Raw genomic sequence first — 20,702 nt, 5'->3', positions numbered from 1 at the left:
GGTTTCCTTTGAATGTCTGTCTAGAGATTCCTCTTAATCAGGGCCTTCTTGGTTGAGGCCATTTTTTTCCTTTAAATTGCTTGTAAATGCCCCCCATGAACAATGAAATAAGAAAACATATACCTTTTCCATAAGAAGAACAGAAGAAAGAGAATGAAAATGCCAAAGGACATTTCTTACATTTGGAAGTTACCATTCATTGGCCTCTACTGATTTATAAGGTGAGCGATTTGGCTGCTGCCGTTGACCTGTCTACTGATTAGAAGGGTATTTGTCAAATGTTGTATGATGTGCTGAGTTTTCCCTAAATTAGAGGACTGTATCATCATCGAGTGATTTTTTTATTATTACAATAGCAATGAGTATCATAGCTTATGGTTCCAAGTTCCAACTTGGAATGCCGTTGGGATGTTGTTGGGGAGGATTTCTAATAAAAAAATAAAAAAATTTCGAAGTTCCCAATTTCTAAGGTCCAAGTGCTGAGTTCCAAGTTCCCAATATGTAAAAAATAAATAAAATAAAAAAATTTCTAATCCCTTCACTATTTTTTTTAATATCACTTATAGCTCTTTCATCTTAATCCCTCTTCCAACCTCCATTTAAATTTTCTCCTCTATCTTAATCTCTTTCCCGACTTTATAAACAAACACAATACTAAGTAGCTCACCTCCATCTTAATCTCATTTCATCCTTTACACCCAAAACAAACGGGCCTGAGTGTTCTTTCATGTCTACCTAAATAATTATTCAGGGTCAGGCTAGTCCTATTTTACGCATAGATAAATAATATGGTGTTCATGAGCACAAGTGGCATAGGCCATTTTCACACCATTCACAAACAGAAACCATAATAACTTATCAATTGATCTACCACTTTACGAACTACTTATTATGATTATATATATGTATATGATATGGTGGATCGCACTATGCTTCTTTGGTTTGTTTGTTTGTTTTTGTTTTTGTTGTTGTTTTTATTTTTTAGGAAATAATAATATTATAAAGTATTATATAGGGTTATTGTTTACAGACTTAATCAACACATGGGCTAAGTAGACATGGATGCTTTAAAAATACACTGAGATTCCAAATATTTACTAATAGATTTAATATACATAATAATTGTAGCCACATTCCATTTTGGATCACATTTGCCGTTTAGAGTGTTTATCAAAATTTGGCAATATGTGAGTACTGACACCCTAGTTAATTTCCGACCCATCGCCCATTGCAATGCATCCAAACAGGACCACGCTTCTGCTGCCAAAGGAATAGGAAGATGAAGTAGAAAAGCCTTCTGATCAACCAAGACCTGATCCTCATTGTAGCAAACCCAAGCAACACCTGCAGTGCACTTCTCAGGTATCCATGATCCATCGACAACAAAGGTCCAGACCTGAGAAGTTGCTAGGTTAGACGACGAATTTACAACAAAAAAAAATAACCCGAACCTGTTCTTCATCCTTATATGCATTAGTTATATTCAAAAACAAAACATAATTATTTTTTTTATATAAACTAGTTACGAGTTATTGGGCACGATCCACATCTTGAACAATAGTCATTGGCTTGTGTTAATAAAAATTATACTTTCTCAATCGACAGAAATTGAATAACAATTTAAGCCAAACAATAGAACAAGAATAATCAGGTAATTTTGTAATTGATTCAAATGCTCAAAAGAATGAGGACTTATCTGGAACAATTGACAGTTACGAAGTAAACAAAGCAAACAAATTTCAAAATGAAACTACAAAAGTTTACCAAGTTACAAATTACGAATTACAGAGAAACTCCTCATAAGTTACAGAACTACTCCTAAGTCTAAAAACAAAATGTTGAGTTGTTGATGTTCCCTCTCTCTGTCAACTCCTTGGCTTTTATATCTAGCTCCTTTTTTTTTGGTCCATGATTGCTTGATCCTTCCTAGCATCCATCATAACTGCCACTATAACTACTTCCTTGTCTTTCAATCTTCATACTCTGCCAAATGTTTAACCTTCTTTGTCGAACTAACTCTCCACTATGTTGCCAAGTGTCCCATATCACTCTGAGAAGCATATCAACAAAGAATTCACCTCCCATTGCAAGCATCAACTAGCCCACTAGAGTATAAAACTAGCCAGTAACTGCTACGAAGTTGCCTCCACCATTTTATGCACATGACCACTCTTTTCATGCCATTTGTCCCTTTGATTGACGAAGGACTTCCACTTTGACTCCATCACGTGTCATCTTTTAATTTGTTCACCTATCGACAGGAATGTTGCAAAAATGGGTGCAAATAGCTTGCTATTGAAGACTACACTATTCCTTTGCTTCCAAATAGTCCGGAGGATCACAATAGATTGGATGATCACAACTTCCTCATTCACAAGTATAACCCACTACTAAACCATTCTTTAAAACTTACAGGTTCCCCACATGAAAAATCTAGGCCGAAGGATGATCCCATCCATATTCTTTGAGAATCTAGGCATATGAAGAAAGTATGATCCAGAATTTCAATAGTTTCAGAGCATCGATCAAAGCTATGCCCCACATTCTTAAGTTCCATCTAACTAGAAGCAGATTGCGAAGGCACTTCCAAATAAACATTATCCATTTTGAAGTGATGTTGAGTTTCCATAACCATTTCCAGAATGATGAGTTCAAACTAGAAAGATCAAAATTTCTTTGTTCCAATAGATCAACAGCATGAATATACCCCGACTTGACCGTATACTCCCCATTCCTAGATGTTCTCCAAATTGGTTTGTTCCTGAAGGGCAAATGAATACCTTGAATATGAGGTATACATTATAACGGAAAAAAAGATGGTATGAGGTCAAGTCACCAATCACGATTATTAGCTTCCAAGAAATGGAATAATGATAGAGATGAGAAGTAGTGTGAGAGTTCCCAACTACAGACTGGATTTACTACAGAAGCAATTCATTGATGTTCAATTGGGTCAATCAATTTTCCAGCCCCACTATCCATCTAATCCCAGAACCAACTTATAGACTAGTAAATAAGTGAAAGTAAAAAAAAAATATATATATATATATATATATACATATGAATTTTAAATACATAACAAATTAACAATGACTTTTTTTTTTTTTTTTTTAAATGGTTAAAATAAATTGGATTATTTAGTAACATTGCTAGTTTTTTTGACTTGGAGCATTTTCAATGGTGCATCAATTTTTTCATCAAATTTGAGTAAAAGTTTCTTTTGATATCAAGTGTTCCAACGGAGGATTTTGAAGTTTCGTCAGAACACCGGTTGACCGGGCGGATGTCCAACCGGTGTAATTTTTTTTTTTTTGGCCTGGAGGTGGCTGACTGGACGGTCAACCAGGGGAATGACTAGGTGATCGACTGGCTAGTGTAATTTTTTCACAAATTTTTGCCTTGAAGTGATTATCCAGAAGGACATTCAGGGGACATCTGGTGGTGAAAATCAAACGGCTATGAACAATGATTTGATGAAAAGTACATTTGTCCTCAGTTTGATGAAAAAAACGAAAGTAAAATTCTGAATTTGATACATATTTGATGAGATCGTTGGAGCAGGAAAAAGAGTCATTTTCACCAAATTCAAATTTGATGACAAGTCCAAGCAACCATCGGAGATCGTCTTATAGTGAATTCTTTTTAATTTCGAGGAATTTCTCTTTTAACTTTTTAAAACTGTCTAACTTCCACCATTTATAATAATAATAAGGGTAAATTACACTTACTTCCCCTGAGGTTTTCCTTAATTATAGATACATTTTTCTGTGGTCTCAAAAATTATACAGACCTCCTTTACTTTTGAAACTAATATACAAAGACCCCCTTTCTGTTACCTATCCATCCAAAATCAAATAGATTTTGCTGATGTTATCCATAATTATTCTACAAATTCCAATACTACCCTTCAGCTACTTAACATATTAAAATAAATTACACTTACCTCCCCCTACATATATATATATATATATATATAAATATATATAAACACATACATATCTATATATGCACATATAAATATCGAGTATATATATGAATCATGTTATAATACATATTCTTAAAATAATATACTATATGCAATTTATGACATTTGTGGTTTTGATAATTAAATCTTTTTTAGTCATGATTAAAAACAAAAGTCATAATCAAATACCACATAAAGTATAATTAAAAACATTTTGGATCATAACCAAAATAATAATTACAATAGATGATAACCAACATCAGTCGTAACTAACACCATAACAAGTTGTAACCAAGCCATAACTAACACCACAATGAGCCATCACCAAGTTATTATTAACACCACAATAAGTCATAATCAAATATCACAAATGTCATAACTAGAATATATGATCCTGTATATATGTGTTAACTTTTAAATCTAAGTGATTACATATATATTCTATTTTTCTTTTTCTTTTTTATTTTTATATATGTTTTTCTGCACTCTCTCTCTTTATAGAAACTCTTTCTACACTCTTTCTCCTCAACAATTCATTGGTAGGGTTATTGATAACCACAAATGCATAATTCAATCCCATTGTCAAATAAATTCTCCAAGCCTCATATTTTCAAATCACTATAAAACGTTTGTTTGTTTGTTTTTTTTTTTTTTTTACATTTTATTTCAATAGTTAATAACTTTAAGAATAATTGATTTTAAATGTTTACAAATTATTTTTTGACCAATACCTGAATTAACTGAATAAAAAATATTCACAATTATTAAATGATTATAAAAATAAAAATTGTGCCATATATAAAAATTATTTTTGAGGTATTTTTTTAGACAATGCTTTACAGCTAACTAAATAAAATTATTTACAATTAAGTGTTAAATGAAATGATTATAAAAATAAAAATTATGCCATAAACAAAAATTATTTTTGAACTACTAATTGTATTTATTTTTTAAAGACATTTTTTAAACAACACATTAAGAAAATAAAAAATATTAAATAAATGATTATAAAAATAAATGCAACCACTATTTATATATTTTTTATTTTACATGAAAATGTAATGAAATAAAAATTTTAAAAAAATTATAAAGAAAAAAAAATTATATAAGATTTTTTCCTTGGGTTTAGATCACTTGAGTATTTATTTTTTTTTTTGTAAGCTTTTATTTTATTTTTATTTTTTTTGGGAAAGAAAACTATTCAGAATATTGTAAAAGGGAGGTACCTGTAATTATGCTAAACCTCAGGGGAGGTAAGTGTAATTTACCCTAGGAAAGAATGAATGGTAGGTTTTTTTACATTTTGGGTCAGTTGTGTCTTTTCACAATGTGGTTGAAGGGTATTATGGTCAATTCTATTGTCAAGTTATCGTCGTTGAGGCTCTTTTAACGAGAAGGGAGAATCTTAGGCCTTGTTTGGGGTATTATCAAAAAGTCAAAAAGTCATTATCCAATTTAAGTCATATTATTTTATTTAAGTCAAATCACCTCTCTACCACATCATTTCAAATTCAATCCATATTTCATAAAATGTCAAAAAGTGTACTTATTTATATCATTCCAAACCATCCCTTATTTTCAAAAATAAGAGAGGTCTGTGTAATTTTTGAAATCACAGAAAAAGTATTTGTAATTAGACAAACCTCAAAGAAAGTAAGTGTAATTTATTCTAATAATAATAATAATAATAATAATAATAATAACCCTAGAGATCCTATAAATTTGAAAGAATTAGAATTTTTTTTAAAAGAAAATTTACTAAAGATAAAAATAAACTGAAAATGACAAGCTAATTTTATTTATTGAGCTTATTTAAAGAAATATATTGACCCTATCTAAATGTTTCTAATCTGTCATAAATAATAAAACAAAAATGTTTGCGAAATAGAAAGAGCCTGATTCCGTCAGAATGATGGGTCAGATGATTGGTCAAACATCTAATCAGATGATAGGTATTTCCTCTTGTCAATCGTGATTGTTATCCTTATTAACAGCGATTGTCACCCTTATCAATCGGTATGTCCACTGACATACTCCCAAATGACTGGTCGGAGGATCTCTAGAATGACCTGTTAGGCAATTAGCTTGTACAAATTCGGACTAGACCAAATTTAATGGGGGTAACATTATTGATAAAAAAAAAAAACTTTTTAAAATTATTTAAATTTTTAAAAATAAAAATATTGTACAAGTTCTAAATCTCGTTTGAAAATATATCATTTTAATAATTTATTTAATTTTTTTAAAAAAATTAAATAAAATAAAGATAATAATATAAAATCTTATAATAATTTTTTAACATTTTCAACTAAAATTTTTAGTACCAAACGAGGGCGGGTCTCATAATCCGAGTGTAAACACAGAGAGAGAGAGAGAGAGAGAGAGAGAGAGAGCTCCTCACCATTCTTCAATAATGGAAGTCACCGCCACCACCAGCAACAACAACAATAACCTTCTCGTCAGAATCGTCGTCCTCTTCACACTCCTCTCTATGGTAATCTCATATTCACTCAACTTTTTTCTGCACTTAAGGGTTCTCCAATTTTGTGTCTCTATTTGTATATATACTTTTGTCTAGGTTTTGCTGTGATTGTAGTTTTCTGGGGACTTTTCAATTCTATTCAAATCTTTGGAAAATGATCTCATGAATTTTTTCATTTATTTATTATTATTATTATTATTATTATTATTATTTTTTCAAATTTGATGAAAAAATGACAAACTGTGCTCCAATCATTTCATCAAATCTGTATCAAATCACTGAAGAGGCAATTTTTTTTCACCAAATCAGCCCTTCATCAAATTTTCAACAGTCATATTTTCACTCAAATTTGATGGAAATTAAATTAAAAAAAAAAGTAATTATTGGAGATGATTTTCTTTCATAAAAAAATGATTGAAACAGGTTTTTAGGATAAATTTGGAATTTTTTAAAAAGATTTGAATGAGTAAAAAAAAAAGAAGTTAAAGATTGGAGTGTTCCATATCAGATCAAGCTTTTAACAAATTTTCAATCAATTTTGATGAAAAAAAGAGAGCAAGAATTGGAGTTACTATGTTGTGATCTGTTTTGTTGAGTTTTTTTAACCAAATGCTTGTGATTTTAGACTTATTTCTCTGATAGAAATGCTTTCCAACATATTTATCAAAAGAAGGTTCTTTGTTGAAGGCGTGTTGAGACTTTTGCTTAACTTAAAGTTGTGTTTTCAAAACACTGATGATGTGTTTTTGGAAACATCAAATATCTTATTGTAACATTTTTTAAAGTCATAATTTCAAAACACAGGCTATTTGAAGTCGTGTTTGAAAACATGACTTCACAAAATAACATGGGTTTGAAAAATAAGTTCAATTGTAAAATCTTTTGAAGTAGTATTTTCAAAACTTGACTTCCACAACTTCATTTGTAGTCGTCCATCAAGCACCGACACTTCAAAACAAGTGCCGAATCTGTGTCGGACACACGAACACTTCGGGGATCCACGGACATGGCGGGGACACGTATGAGACACATCACATGGCGTGTCTCCTTAATTAATTTATTTTTAGAGAACACATTGGGAATACTTAGGAGACACACTAGAGACATGTCAAGTTGTCTTTTTTTTTTCCATTTTATTATTGTTTTTGATGAATGTTGAATTTTGAATGTTGAATGTTGAATGTTGAATGTTTAATTTTTAATTTTTTTCTTCTTCTTAAATTTAAATGCATAATAGATTATCCATAAAAAAAAAATACATAAACTATAAGTGTTAATTTAGAAGTATTTTTGTAAAAAAAATATAGAATTAGAGTTAGTTTTTGTTAACATTGATTGTTTGTGAATGTAATATTAATTTAGATAGCAAAAAAAAATTTATGAAAATATATTTTATTATCGTGTCTCCGCCGTGTCCGTGTTCTCATTTTTTTTAAAATCGCCTTGTCCCGTATCCGCATCCGTATCCGTGTTTTTGCTTCTTAGGTAGTCGTGTTTTGGAAATGATACTTCACAAAATAACATGCCTTTGACTGAGAAATATGATTTCAAATCACATACATTTGGTAAAAAACTCCTGTTTTCTTCCCCTGTTTCAACTCTCTCTCTCTCTCTCTCTCTATATATATATATATATATGTCTGTGTGTGAGTGTGTGTTGTTAATCAGGCATTGGGACATGAGGTTGGGAATTCAGTGCAGTTCCCTTTAGTTGTGAGTACCTGGCCTTTCTTGGAGGCTGTTAGAGCTGCTTGGAGGGCTGTCGAAAGTGGGTTTTCTGCAGTTGATGCAATTGTGGAGGGTTGCTCAGCTTGTGAGGACCTAAGATGCGATGGTACAGGTGGGAGTATGAAGCCAATACATGTGTTATGTTATTTGAAGTACCTTATTTTGTTTTTACTTTATCTTCTTTTTTGTGTTATTATGTGTACTTATTGCCTGTGTCTTGCATGTGCAAATATTTATAATGTCGGTGTTAATTCTATGGGGAAAGGAGGTAGCTTGTAATTTCTTTGTTTAGCCTAATGGCTGGTTGAGTTTTGGAGTTATCCTAGGGTAGTAAAGTAGTTGATTTTCTTCTTATTTATTCAAGGGTTAATTGCGTCCAAAAATAAGTTTACCGCATACTGTTTTGTTCGAATGTGTAGAATGTGTGCATAACTGAAGTCCAGGAAACACCTATTGATGAACATAGTTAATTATTGCGGCTCATTTCAGATGTATCTGTAAAGAAAAAATAGATTTTAGGTGAAGATATGGTTTTACTTTTTTCTTTATTTTTTAAAGGTGAAGATATGGTTTAACTTCTTTTGGTAAACTTTATTTTACTCTCTTTGTTACGTGAAGAGACTTTTTTGGGGCATTGATGGTCTTGGCAAATATTAGATCATTGGTGTTCTTATTCAGGTAGCTTTTTTGTTTTTTGTTGTTTTGTTTTTTTTGTTTTTTTCATTTTGATAGTAAAAAGTACCAAAAGGTTGTGGAGAAGTTGGAGATGGAAATCCTGGACTATACACAGGAAGGCAATTTCATGTTGAGAGATGAGTTTTTCTATTTTCTTAAAGAAGATCACTGCATTGAGGAGGATATGATGGGGACTTTTTTGGAGGATTTGGTGATGTTTCTTTCATCACAAATCTGGATTTGGAGAGAAGAGGCAATAGTTAGATGTCAAATTAAATGGATTGCAAGATAGAAGAAACCAGTTTTGTTGAGAACGATTGGGCATTGTGACTTAAAGATGGCATTTGAAAATGTACAATTTTTTTATTGATTTACTTTTTTTGTAAGTGGCAAATTTTAGATGGATGCAACCTTTTATTTCTACTTAAGTTGGGTAGTCAACTCTGATTGTTTGTTGTCATAGCTATTTTTGGAGCTGATTTCATTATTTCCTTTTTTTAGTCAATGATTTTGTTGTGACCGAACTCACATTTGGTGACACAAGCATCAATAGAACCTCTAGCCATCTCAATGATGCTTGTAAAAGTAGCACTAGAAATGTCCATAGTTATTCTTAGATTTCATTGATTTTGGGCACTTGGACCTCCCTAGGGCACCAAGTAAATGTTTCTAAGATGCCCTTGGTTATGATCTTTTTTGGGTTCCCCTCAATTGCACGAAAAGATTCAAATCAACTCCTTAGGATCCATGTTTCCAAGGTGTGATTATAAGTTTTACATTGGATGCTAGCCTACCACAACCCTGCGCATTTCTTTGGGATTGAGACTGGCTCTCAAGCACAGAGAATGTACTTTTTAACATATTGGAGACTTGGACTATTTTTTATATGCAATTAACTATATCATCTAAATTGGTTTGTGTTTCTATTAAGGCTGTCAATCACATGGCCATGCAATTGTTAGTCAGGTTTCACTTGCACCGAAGAGGACTTGATTAGTCGATTTCCTTCTCATGGACTAGGAGACTCATTTTATCTAGTAACTTTATGCTATATTCTTTTGATTGAATGTTTAGGATGTTTATTCAACGAATATAGGTAGAGCATTGACTTTCAAAGACCAATGGAATCATCTGTTGCCTGTTTTGGATATCTCCTTTGAGATGATATTTTTGGTTACATGTTTTCCAAACAGAAATAATAATGGTTAAATTATTTCCAGAAGATTTGTGGTTTTGTCTTCTGTTAGGAAGTCATTAAAACTTGAAATTGATCCAAGATTCCAAGTTCTCAGAGAAAGATATGATTTGGGATCTTATCTGAAAGTTGTATGTTATTGTATATCATAGAATTGGCCCTATCTAGTATATCATAGAATCTTAAGTAAGCATGTCTTGAAAATATCGTGCTTTTCATATCTAGTTTATTTGTGATAGCATAGTTACTGATTACTGCTAAACATTCTCACAATTACCTGTAACTATAATACAGTTGGGCCTGGTGGAAGTCCAGATGAGAATGGGGAAACTACGATTGATGCTCTGGTCATGAATGGGGTATAACCACTGTTTAATATTTATTATATACCCTTGTCAATGAATGTTGCTTTGTAAATATAAATGGCAACCTATGTTACATGGACTCGGGTACGGGTGTCGGGTGCGGGTATGTATCTAGAGGTCGGACTCATCAAATTATAAATTTAAGGATGCGTGGACTCGGCAAAAAAAATGTTATATTTTTATATTTTTAATAAAGTATGTGAGATAAAATGGTGCTATATGTAATTTACAGTGTCAAAAAGACATTTATAGCAATTATACAACAATATAAACATATAATAATAGTGTTATATACAATTATATAAGAAGTGTCCGTTGAAAAGTAGTCGACACATATCCCATACCCTTGTCCGAGTGTCGGGTGTCCAACACGGGTATTTCATTTATTTTGAAGAGTCCGTGTAACATAGATGGCAACCTATCTTGGGTCTGCTAAGAACATGCATAGGTTACAATGGAGGTTGGAGCTGTTGCTGCTATGAGGTATGTAAAAGATGGTGCCAGAGCTGCGAGATTAGTAATGCAGCATACTGAACATACCATGCTAGTTGGAGAGCAGGCCTCAGCCTTTGCCATTTCTATGGGTCTTCCCGGACCCACAAACCTTAGCTCGACAGAATCACTCGAAAAATGGATTAAATGGAAGGAGAACGGTTGCCAACCTAATTTTAGGAAAAACGTTTTACCTATTGATAGTTGTGGTCCTTATCATCTAAAGGAAACTGGGTACGTAAGTCAGAACAAATTTTTGATGGAAACTACCACAAGGAGATCATCTCATGTAGGTCTTGGCAACCATGATACAATATCCATGGCTGTTGTTGATAAAGTAAGTCAAAGATCAAGACTTCTTTGGAATTTCTAATTTCTGGGAATTTTAGCCATTTCTTAAATCAAATTTCTATTTCTTTTCAGATGGGACATGTTGCTGTTGGTACATCAACTAATGGAGCCACTTTTAAGATCCCTGGCAGGTAATAATAGCATTTGGTACAAAGGCTTCCAATCTTAGCAGTAATTCTGCAAGCAAAATATATCAATGATATATATATATTTTGGGTATAAACATTCAAGTTCTCTAATTAGCTAAAGGAAAACTTTTGCTGGACTCTAGGGTTGGTGATGGACCTATTGTAGGATCTTCAGCATATGCTGATGATGAAGTTGGAGCATGTGGTGCAACTGGCGATGGTGATATCATGATGCGGTTCCTTCCATGGTAATTTGCTAAAACATATGGTCTTGAATTTCAGTGTTAAGTCTGGTGGTCGTAGTCAAAACCTTAGTAGTAGGAAACTCCTACTGCAGAGTAATGTATCTTACTCAAACTTGATTCTGCACTCCTGTCAAGGAAGAAACTAACTCTCAATTGAGATAGAACCTCACTATCACTTGTACTTTGCGCTCCAGATTTGTACATTAACACACTTTGCACTTAAACAACAGCTGATGCATACGTGCACAAGCACATATGAAATAACACACGAAGCTGATTTATGCTGGTTCAGCACACACACGTGTGCACGTATAAAAACACACGAGTTATTTGGGCATGTATACCAGCTCAAAAAATGGCCCGCATACTAGTGATGTTGGCATGATTTACCACCTCAAAAAGTCCATTTTCATCTGACTTGTTATATGGATGTGGTTTCAGTTATCAGGTTGTGGAGAGTATGAGGCTGGGAATGGAACCCAAGCTTGCTGCCAAAGATGCTATATTGCGAATTGCAAGAAAATACCCAGATTTTGTCGGGGCTGTTTTTGCAGTAAACAAAAATGGCGTGCATGCAGGCGCTTGTCATGGGTGGACATTTCAATACTCCGTGAGGAGTCCAGATATGGATGACGTGCAAGTATTTACGGTCCTCCCCTAAAGATGAATCAAATGCCTCCGGTTGCAAGTAAGCATAATGTGAAGGGGGTGTAATTTAAGGATTATAAAATTGTTTCAGATTCGGAACTTGAAGGAAAAACATGTGGTTTATATTTAGAATAGTTTGTTTGGGATCTTTTTTCTTCCTGCTTATCAAGTTAGTGATGTTTCAAATTTTTATGATGAAGTTGATGAAATTCTTATGGCAGATGATTTTCATTTTTCAATGAAGGGTTCATTTCTGAGGTTGGAACAGAAGGATTCTCTAGTCTTCTCTTTATTTATTTATTTTTCGATCAAAAAAAGGTAATTGTTAGATTAGAACTAATAGGAATTAGCCCCTTCATCCTTGTAAAGTATCAAATGTTCGCCTCTTAATTCAACTCGCTCTTATGGAGAGTTAAACTCATAATCTCCCCGAGCCCTTAAAAAGAGTTCATTCTCTAGTCTGCTCTCTCTTATGTAGTTGGGATTTTTTTTATTTTTTATTTATTTTATTTATTTATTTTTTGATATTTGTACTTTCTTAAGCTCAATAAAAGATACCTTCGTATCCTGTTTGGTTTAAGTTTTTGACGCGAGAAAACTACCTGAAAGAGAGGAAAATGAAATTCTCAAGGAAGTGATCAAGAATACTTACAACCTTTAATGTAAGTGTAAATTACACTAATCTTCCCTGCAGTTTGGAAAATATATAATAAACCTAGCAATTTTAACATAATTATGTTGATTTTTGTTTTAATAAAATTAAATAGACCAAAATTAATGCAAATTATGCAAAAATACAAAAATAAACAACGTATACATTTTCTTGCAAACAAAATTAAAAAGTTATTTTTTTTATTCATATAACTAATAAATTATTGTTGAAAAGAGAGTAAGTGTTAAAAAATAATTCAATTAAAGGAATTTTTTCAAACCTTAAGGAATGTTAGTATAATTTACCCCTAATGTAAATAAGAGAAATCTTAATTTGAATAGGAAATCAATAGCTAACTAGGTTAAATTCTTGCTAAATACAAAATAATGACAATAGTGTTGCGATCACAGAAATAGAACACAAAAATATATTGTGTGGCTGACATTTATTTCAAGTGCAGCCCATACTATACCCAAAGTGTATTTTAACTACACTAATTATGTGCAGATATCATTATTGAAAAAATAATATAATAAAATAAAATAGAATTTACCAAAATTTCAGATATTAGAAAGTCTTAAAAGGCATTAAAGCAAACAAGGCTAAAAAAGGAAATTCTTAAATAAAACTATTACTTAAAATAAAGGAAAGTTTCCATAAAAGGAAATATTGCAAATTTAGAGGTCCAAATAACAAAATTTGTCATGACAAGGTAGCAAGTTTTGCTCTTTGAGCCATTTTCTATCAAACGAATGATTCGAAAGTTGGTGTCTTCTCGCCGAATTGATATGGTTTTATTCAAGAATCGAAACTCACATCACCTTGTGTGTGCTATTTTCTGACCACACTGCCAAATAGGTACTCAGCTGAAGAACACCGGCAGAATAAATTACGCCCAAACGACCTGTCACAGAAATATGAGACTCCGGCGGTGGTTCATCCACCTGGGGGCACTCCGACGATCAAGTCAGTACTCAATTATCTCTCAAAGATAACAAACAATGCTTAACTCACTAGTCAGAACACAAAAAGCGTACCTTAGACCCATGAGGGTGCCTTGCTTTTATAGTCAGCACTAACCTGATCCCCGTAGAAGCCTAGCTTCCCTCGGACTCTGGCCCAATGCTCATCCTGGACTCTCTAATAGATAAAGATAAACTTCTTAAGAGCTTTATCCCTATCCAGGCTGAGGTCCTTCCCCATTCTATGACTCTTATAGCTTATCCGTTTATCCCGTATTGCGGCATCTTCGCAGATAACCTCGGCCACGCTGAGATCATCTCGGTGTCATGACCAGGACTCGTGGCACCTCGGCTGGAATTTCGGTGCCACCTTGGCCACGTGTTGTTATTTACAAAATATGTCTCCACAATTGCCCCTTAGGTTTTATTACCTTGGCATCCTGTGGTGATGGAACCTATATCATTTGAACCTATAGCATGTCAGCTAAGTTTGCTCTATCATTCATTACTGAGGTCATCATTCGTCGGCTCCATATGACCAAGACTTGTAGTCTGTTTTCATCAATGCTTAGAACCAAGAACCAAGTTCCAAGTTTTTTCAAGTTTTTTAGTCGAGATCGTCCCCATAGCCGAGGCCCTTGCTTCATTAAATCAAGAACTCCAAGAGTTCTACATGCGTATGAGCTATTACGCACAATAACTCAACCATTTTCACCACGCGTCTTTATGATCATCTGGCAATTTCCCATCTCTAAGGAATACTATTATCGAATCCATCCAACTTGGTTCCTTCTCCACACACATTGTCTCATACTTTGTGTTTAGTGGTTCTACATTTGGACCTGACAAATAGTCAACCATTATTGTCCTTGCCTTTCCTGGTTTCATTACACTAGCCAGGTTGGCCAAGGCATCAGCATGGTTGTTGTCATCTCAGCTAACTTGCTATAGTCGGCAGTTCTGGAGTCTGTCCACCTCCTTTACATAGGCCATCATCCTTTCATCTTGGGTTGTGTATTCGTCTGTTGCCTGGTTGACGATAAGTTGGGAGTCATAGAAGACCATTACCTCATCGGCTTCCATTGCTACTGCCAACTTCAACCCTACGATCAGTGTTTCATATTCTGTTTTGTTGTTTGAGGCCTTAAATCCCAAATGAATGGATTGTTCCAACATCTGCCCATCTGGCGATATTAGCACTACTTTTGCCCTCGCTCCTTATTGGTTTGAACTTCCATTAACAAACAGGCGGAAGGAGTCACCAATGTAAATACTACAGGGCTTGAGTTTCTCTTCTTTCCTCTGTTTTGCTATCCCCAGCTGGGTTTCTCCTTGTTCACCTGGATATCATATACCTCGGTTCAATGGAGCCCGATGTATAATGGAGCCTGGAGTGAACTCGCCCACGAAGTCGGCCAAAATCTGGCCTTTGATTGCTGCTCTGGGTCTGAATTCCAGGTTGTATTGGCCCAACACCACTGCCCATTTGGCTATCCTGCCTGTCAGATCCCCTTGTTGCAATAGAGATTTCAAAGGATGCTCAGTTAACACCACAATCTTGTGGGCTTGAAAGTAATGACTCAGCTTCTTGGAGGCCATCACTAAAGCTAGTGTCAGTTTCTCCAGGGGCAAGTATCTGGTCTTTGCATCTGCTACGGTTTTACTCACGTAGAAAACTGCCCTTTGTTCTCCCTTTTTTCTCTAATTACCACTGCACTCACTGCATGCTCTGAAACCGCCAAGTATAAGAACAGCTCATCTCCAGGCACTAGATTTGAGAGAACTGGAGCGGTGGTCAAGTATTTCTTCAAGCCAGCTAAGGAGGCTTCGCACTCTTCTGTCCATAAAAAGTCTATAGCTTTCTTCACTAAACTAAAGAAAGGTTTGCATTTGTCAGAATTTCTGCTTATGAACCTATTCAGGACTGCAGCCCTTCCAGTCAACATCTACACTTGTTTTGCCGATATTGGGCTCTTCAAGTTCAAGATGGCCTTGATCTGATCTGGGCTTGCCTTGATGCCCTTTCTGGTAACCAAGTATCCTAGGAACTTTCCTCACCCAACTCCAAATGTGCACTTTGACGCATTGAGTCGGAGCCGAAATGTCTTTAGGATATCAAAGACTGTCTTCAGGTCGGCCAGATGATCATCAGGTTCCTTGGTCTTCACAACCATGTCATCAATGTATACCTCCACTGTTTTGCCTATTAGATGTCCGAACATCTTAGTCACCAATCTCTAGTAAGTTGCTCCTGCATTTTTCAACCCGAAAGGCATCACTCTGTAGCAATACAGCCCTTTCAGGGTGATAAATGCAGTCTTCTCCTTATCTGGGGGGTATATGGCTATCTAATGGTACTCCCTGTAAGGGTTTAGGAAGCTCATCCTTCCATGTCCTTAGATGGCATCCACCAATTGGTCAATTTTGGGGAGTGAGAAACTGTCTTTAGGACAAGCCTTGTTCAGGCTGGTGAAGTCCACACAGACCCTTCACTTCTCATTCTTTTTCTTCACAACAACCGTGTTTGATAGCCATGTTGGGTAGTTTACCTCTCGAATGGCTGTAGCCTCCAGAAGTTTATCCACTTCCTCTTCTACTGCCTCAACATGCATCAATGTAGGCCTCCTTGCTCGCTGGATGACGAGTTTGTCCAACCTGTCCACATTCAGTCTATGGCAAGTGACCTTGGGGTCAATGCCAAACATCTCGTATGGTGTCCAGGAAAACATCTCAAGGTTTGCTCTTAAGAACACCTCTAATTCCTTTTCCTCTTCTTCGGCCAAGCCTAAGCCGAGAAGGAAGAATCGCTCTCCATCCCCTTGCTGGACTAAAATCTTCTTCAGGGCCTCTTCACTTTTCTCAGCTGGTTCTTTGCCGACATCCTCAAGGACCTTTATGTCCTCATCCTCAATCTCTACTGTTTCTGCTTCTCATACGTTGCATGTGGATTTCATTGCTGCCATGGGACAATTCTTTACCTGCACTTGATCTCCTTTGACCTCCTCAATTCCATGTTCTGTTGGGAACCGCAATAGCTGGTGCAATGTTGAGGAAACAGGCCCCATTGCATGCAGCCATGGCGTTCCTAGGATAACATTGTAAGGAGAAGGGGTGTCAATTATTGTGAACTCCGTTTTTACCTTCTTGGTGCCAGCCTGCACCTCCAAACTTACTGCTCCCAGGGGCCACGTCGGCATTCCGTTGAACCCAACCATTGGACCATTGGATTGTTCTAGATCATCTTGGTGAAGGTCAAGCTCCTTGTAACACCTGACATACATGATGACACAAGAGCTGCCCTATTCAATTAGAATTCGTTTTACCTGGCACTCTCCAATCTGGAGGGATATTACCAAGGCATCGTTATGTGGATGCTGCACCATCTTTAGGTCGTCTTCAATAAAGGACACCATTAGTCCCTGGCACTTGTCTGCCCTAGGTCTCTTCTGTCGGACTTGATACACATGTTGCAAGTGTTTTACCTTCTGAGTTCCCCTTGTATATCGTTCTCATTGACTTTCGAGTGAATTACATTGATCACTTGAGGTCCGCCTACTTGCGGTTGTGGTTGCGGTGCTGCCGGTGCCTGAGGCAGTCTCGCTTGCTCCTTTCTTGTCCTGGCCTCATCTACCAGGTCCCTTAAATGTCCCTGTCTTACCAGGTCTTCCAGATGTGCCTTTAGGGCTCTGCACCCTTGAGTTAGATGCCCATCTTTAACGCTACCCCAGACTTCTTCCCATAAATTCACCAGGAATCTTCTCTGGTGCTCTATAATAGGGCTGATTCCAGATTCTTTCCAAGACTTTGTAAACTGGAATTTGGAATACAGTTGTGACTGATTGTGTAGCCCTCAGTCCTGTCTCTTGCTTATTGTATCCACTATTACCTCGGTCTCGCTTCGGCGAGCCGTTTCTCTTCTCTTGTTTTGATGCCTTTGTCCCTGGCATGTCCTACTCGACTCTCGCATACTTCTCTATCCTGGCCATAAGTTCCTCCATACTTTTTGGTAGTGTTTTTGCCAGTGATTTTTCGAAGCAGACAATCATCGTTCAGGCCGTTCTTGAAAGACACAACCGTTACCTCTTGGTTGCACCCTGGTATTTGGTTGAATACCTCATAATACCTTTTAGCATAGGCCCTAAGGCTTTTATCCTTGCCGATTCTCAGAGCCATCAGGGAGTCCACCCTCAACGGCTATAGTTTGTTTGTCATAAACCTGGCCACGAACATCTCGGCCAGGCCCTCCCAGCTTTTCACAGTTCCTTTCGACAACTTATGAAGCCAGTTTGATGCGATTTCCCCAAAGGATGAGGGGAACACTCTGCAGAGTAACGGCTCGTTCCCGGTGTACAGTGCCATTGAGTTCAGGTACAAGCCGACGTAAAAGTTAGGGTCAAACTTTCCGTCGTATATCTAGAATCTCGGCATGTGGAACCTTTTTGCAGCCTCAAATTTGTCCAATTCTACCAAAAATGGTGTTCTCGGCTTAACCAGAGAGGTTACCTCGGCATCTTGTCGTTTTCTCTGGAGGTAATCCCTCAGATCCTCCTTGGTTCGTCTAGGAGCTCGGCTATCAACAGATTTTAGCGTCTTTGGTGTGCTACTCCCGGTGTCGTTATGAGTCCTCTTGGACCTCCCTCCATTAGTTGTGTCGAAACAGAGTTCCTTCCCTTGAACATGCCGATGTCCTTTGGGGTTAGCTTCTTTGGTACGATGTGTCCTCCGAGAATCTCCCTTCATTGACTCTCCTCGCCCGACCTCTCTTAAAGGCCGGTGAGAGCGTTCCTTGGTCCTGGTGTGCTGGGAGACTGCAGGGACTGTTTTCTGCCATACTTTCTAGGCATCGTTCTTGGCCGCTGGAATCGGCGTATCTTGTAACAGAAACGGTGGCTGCATGACGTTGTTCTGCATTATGAAATTGACGACCGATTGCAGGTTCGCCAATTTATTTGCCATTCCCTTCATTTCTCTGTCCCTCCGTAGGCATCTATCTTTCCACACCTGGAGGTCGTTCTCGTTATAATACCCGCCTCGGTCTGACTTCTTTGGTACGTCACCCTCTTGGCCGACGTCTTTCTCTCCGGGATTCTGATCCCGAGTTTTTTCGTTACAGTTATTCTCCTCTACGTTAGGGTCAATGTGTTTACCACTTCCAGTAGGGATGTCGTCCCCAATCTTCTCTTTCTGTCCGTTGCTGGCCATCTATTTTTCTTTCTTTCCCACAGACAACGACAAATTGTATGTGTTGTTTTCTGACCACACTGCCAAACAGGTACTCAGCTGAAGAACACCGACAGAATAGATTGTGCCCGAACGACCTGTTACAAAAAGATGAGACTCCGACGGTGGTTCGTCCACCCGGGGGCACTCCGACGATCAAGTCAGTACTCAATTATCTCTCAAAGATAACAAACAGTGCTTAACTCACTAGCCAGAACACAAAAGCGTACCTTAGACCCATGAGGGTGCCTTGCTTTTATAGTTAGCACTAACCTGATCCCTGTAGAAGCCTAGCTTCCCTCGGACTCTGACCTAATGTTCATCCTAGACTCTCTAATAGATAAAGATAAACTCCCTAAGATCTTTATCCCTATCTAGGTTGAGGTCCTCCCCCATTCTAGGACTCTTATAGCTTATCTGTTTATCCCGGATTCTGGCATCTTCGCAGATAACCTCGGCTACACCGAGATCATCTCGGCGTCATGACTAGGACTTGTGGCACCTCGGCTGGAACTTCGATGCCACCTTGGCCACGTGTTGTTATTTACAAAATATGTCCCCACACACCTTTAGCTCCATCTTTTCGAAAAGTTTGGGGAAATTTTGACTTCGCATGGGAAACAGTCAATTCGGCAGGTCTCTCTGGCGGTCTCATAACTTAGTTGAAGGGTTCAACTAAGATTCTTCACTCTAATTTTATTTTTCTGGAAGGTTCCTTTGCCTCTACCTCTTGTGTTTTTGTAAATGTTCATGGGCCAATTGTTGAAAGTGGCAAAGAACTACTTTGGCTGATCTCTTAGCACTTAAGCATCTATTTTCTCAACCGTGGATCTTGGGTGGGGATTTTAATGAAGTTTATCGTCTTAGAAAAAAAAAGGCTGTCTTCGTAGATGTTGGGATATAAATGACTTTAATCTTTTTCATTGACAATATGGATCTTCAGGACCTCCCGATGGGAAGAAATTTCACCTGGTCCAACAACTAAGAGTCTTAAAAATGGTAGAGATTGGATCACTTCCTCATCTCTAATTTATGGTCTGATGAGCTCTCTTTCAATCAATGTGGCTTGCCTATAGGCTTATCTGGTCCTTGTCCCATCTTTTTATCTGATGAGCTGATTGACTAAGGCCCAAAACCATTCAAATTCTTCGATCTCTAGCTAACAAACTATTCATTGATTATTTTGGTTAAGAAAGAGTGGAATTCTCTACCTGTAGATGGCTGGGGAGGCTTTATTCTCAACCAAAAATTAGTTCATTTGAAGAAATGTATAAATGAGTGGAATTTGAATGAATTTGGAAATATTCAGGACATAATTGGGGGAATTGAAGATTAATTTCACCAAATTGATCTCTTACTTGAAGGTAACAACATCTCCCCAAGCATTCAGACCCAAAGGAGGTCTTTTATCTCATAATTATGGGATGCCCACAGAACAAAAAAACAATTCTTTCGTCAAAAGTCTAGGGTTTTATGGCTACAACATGGAGATAAAAGTTCCTCATTTTTTCATAAAGTCATGAAAAGTAGGTTCAGGAGAAACTACATATCTGGAAATCGCATTCTCTCCTCTTCCTCCGAGATCAAAGCTAAAG

General features: G+C 36.5%; 1 protein-coding gene and 1 long non-coding RNA gene across 2 annotated transcripts; one reads left to right on the top strand and one right to left on the bottom strand.

The window, feature by feature from the left end:
* Positions 1–6,276: 6,276 nt before the first annotated feature.
* Positions 6,277–12,543, top strand: LOC114260381 (N-terminal nucleophile aminohydrolases (Ntn hydrolases) superfamily protein). Its single transcript, XM_082879342.1, has 7 exons — positions 6,277–6,458; positions 8,115–8,286; positions 10,339–10,403; positions 10,858–11,238; positions 11,325–11,383; positions 11,524–11,628; positions 12,067–12,543. Exons 1-7 carry the CDS (start codon positions 6,378–6,380, stop codon positions 12,284–12,286), a joined length of 1,083 nt encoding a protein of 360 aa, XP_082735468.1. The 5' UTR covers positions 6,277–6,377; the 3' UTR covers positions 12,287–12,543.
* LOC145795302 (uncharacterized) lies at positions 6,342–10,959 on the bottom strand. Its single transcript, XR_014336032.1, has 2 exons — positions 10,828–10,959; positions 6,342–10,474 (listed from the first exon to the last, which is right to left on the bottom strand). It is a non-coding gene; the product is annotated as an uncharacterized LOC145795302 (long non-coding RNA).
* Positions 12,544–20,702: the final 8,159 nt, after the last annotated feature.

Source organism: Camellia sinensis, chromosome 1 (assembly GCF_055761805.1).
Source record: "Camellia sinensis isolate YWXY chromosome 1, ASM5576180v1, whole genome shotgun sequence".
NCBI classification, from domain to species: domain Eukaryota; kingdom Viridiplantae; phylum Streptophyta; class Magnoliopsida; order Ericales; family Theaceae; genus Camellia; species Camellia sinensis.
Note: the sequence above shows the minus strand (reverse complement) of the source record. Positions and strands in the feature narration are given on the sequence as shown.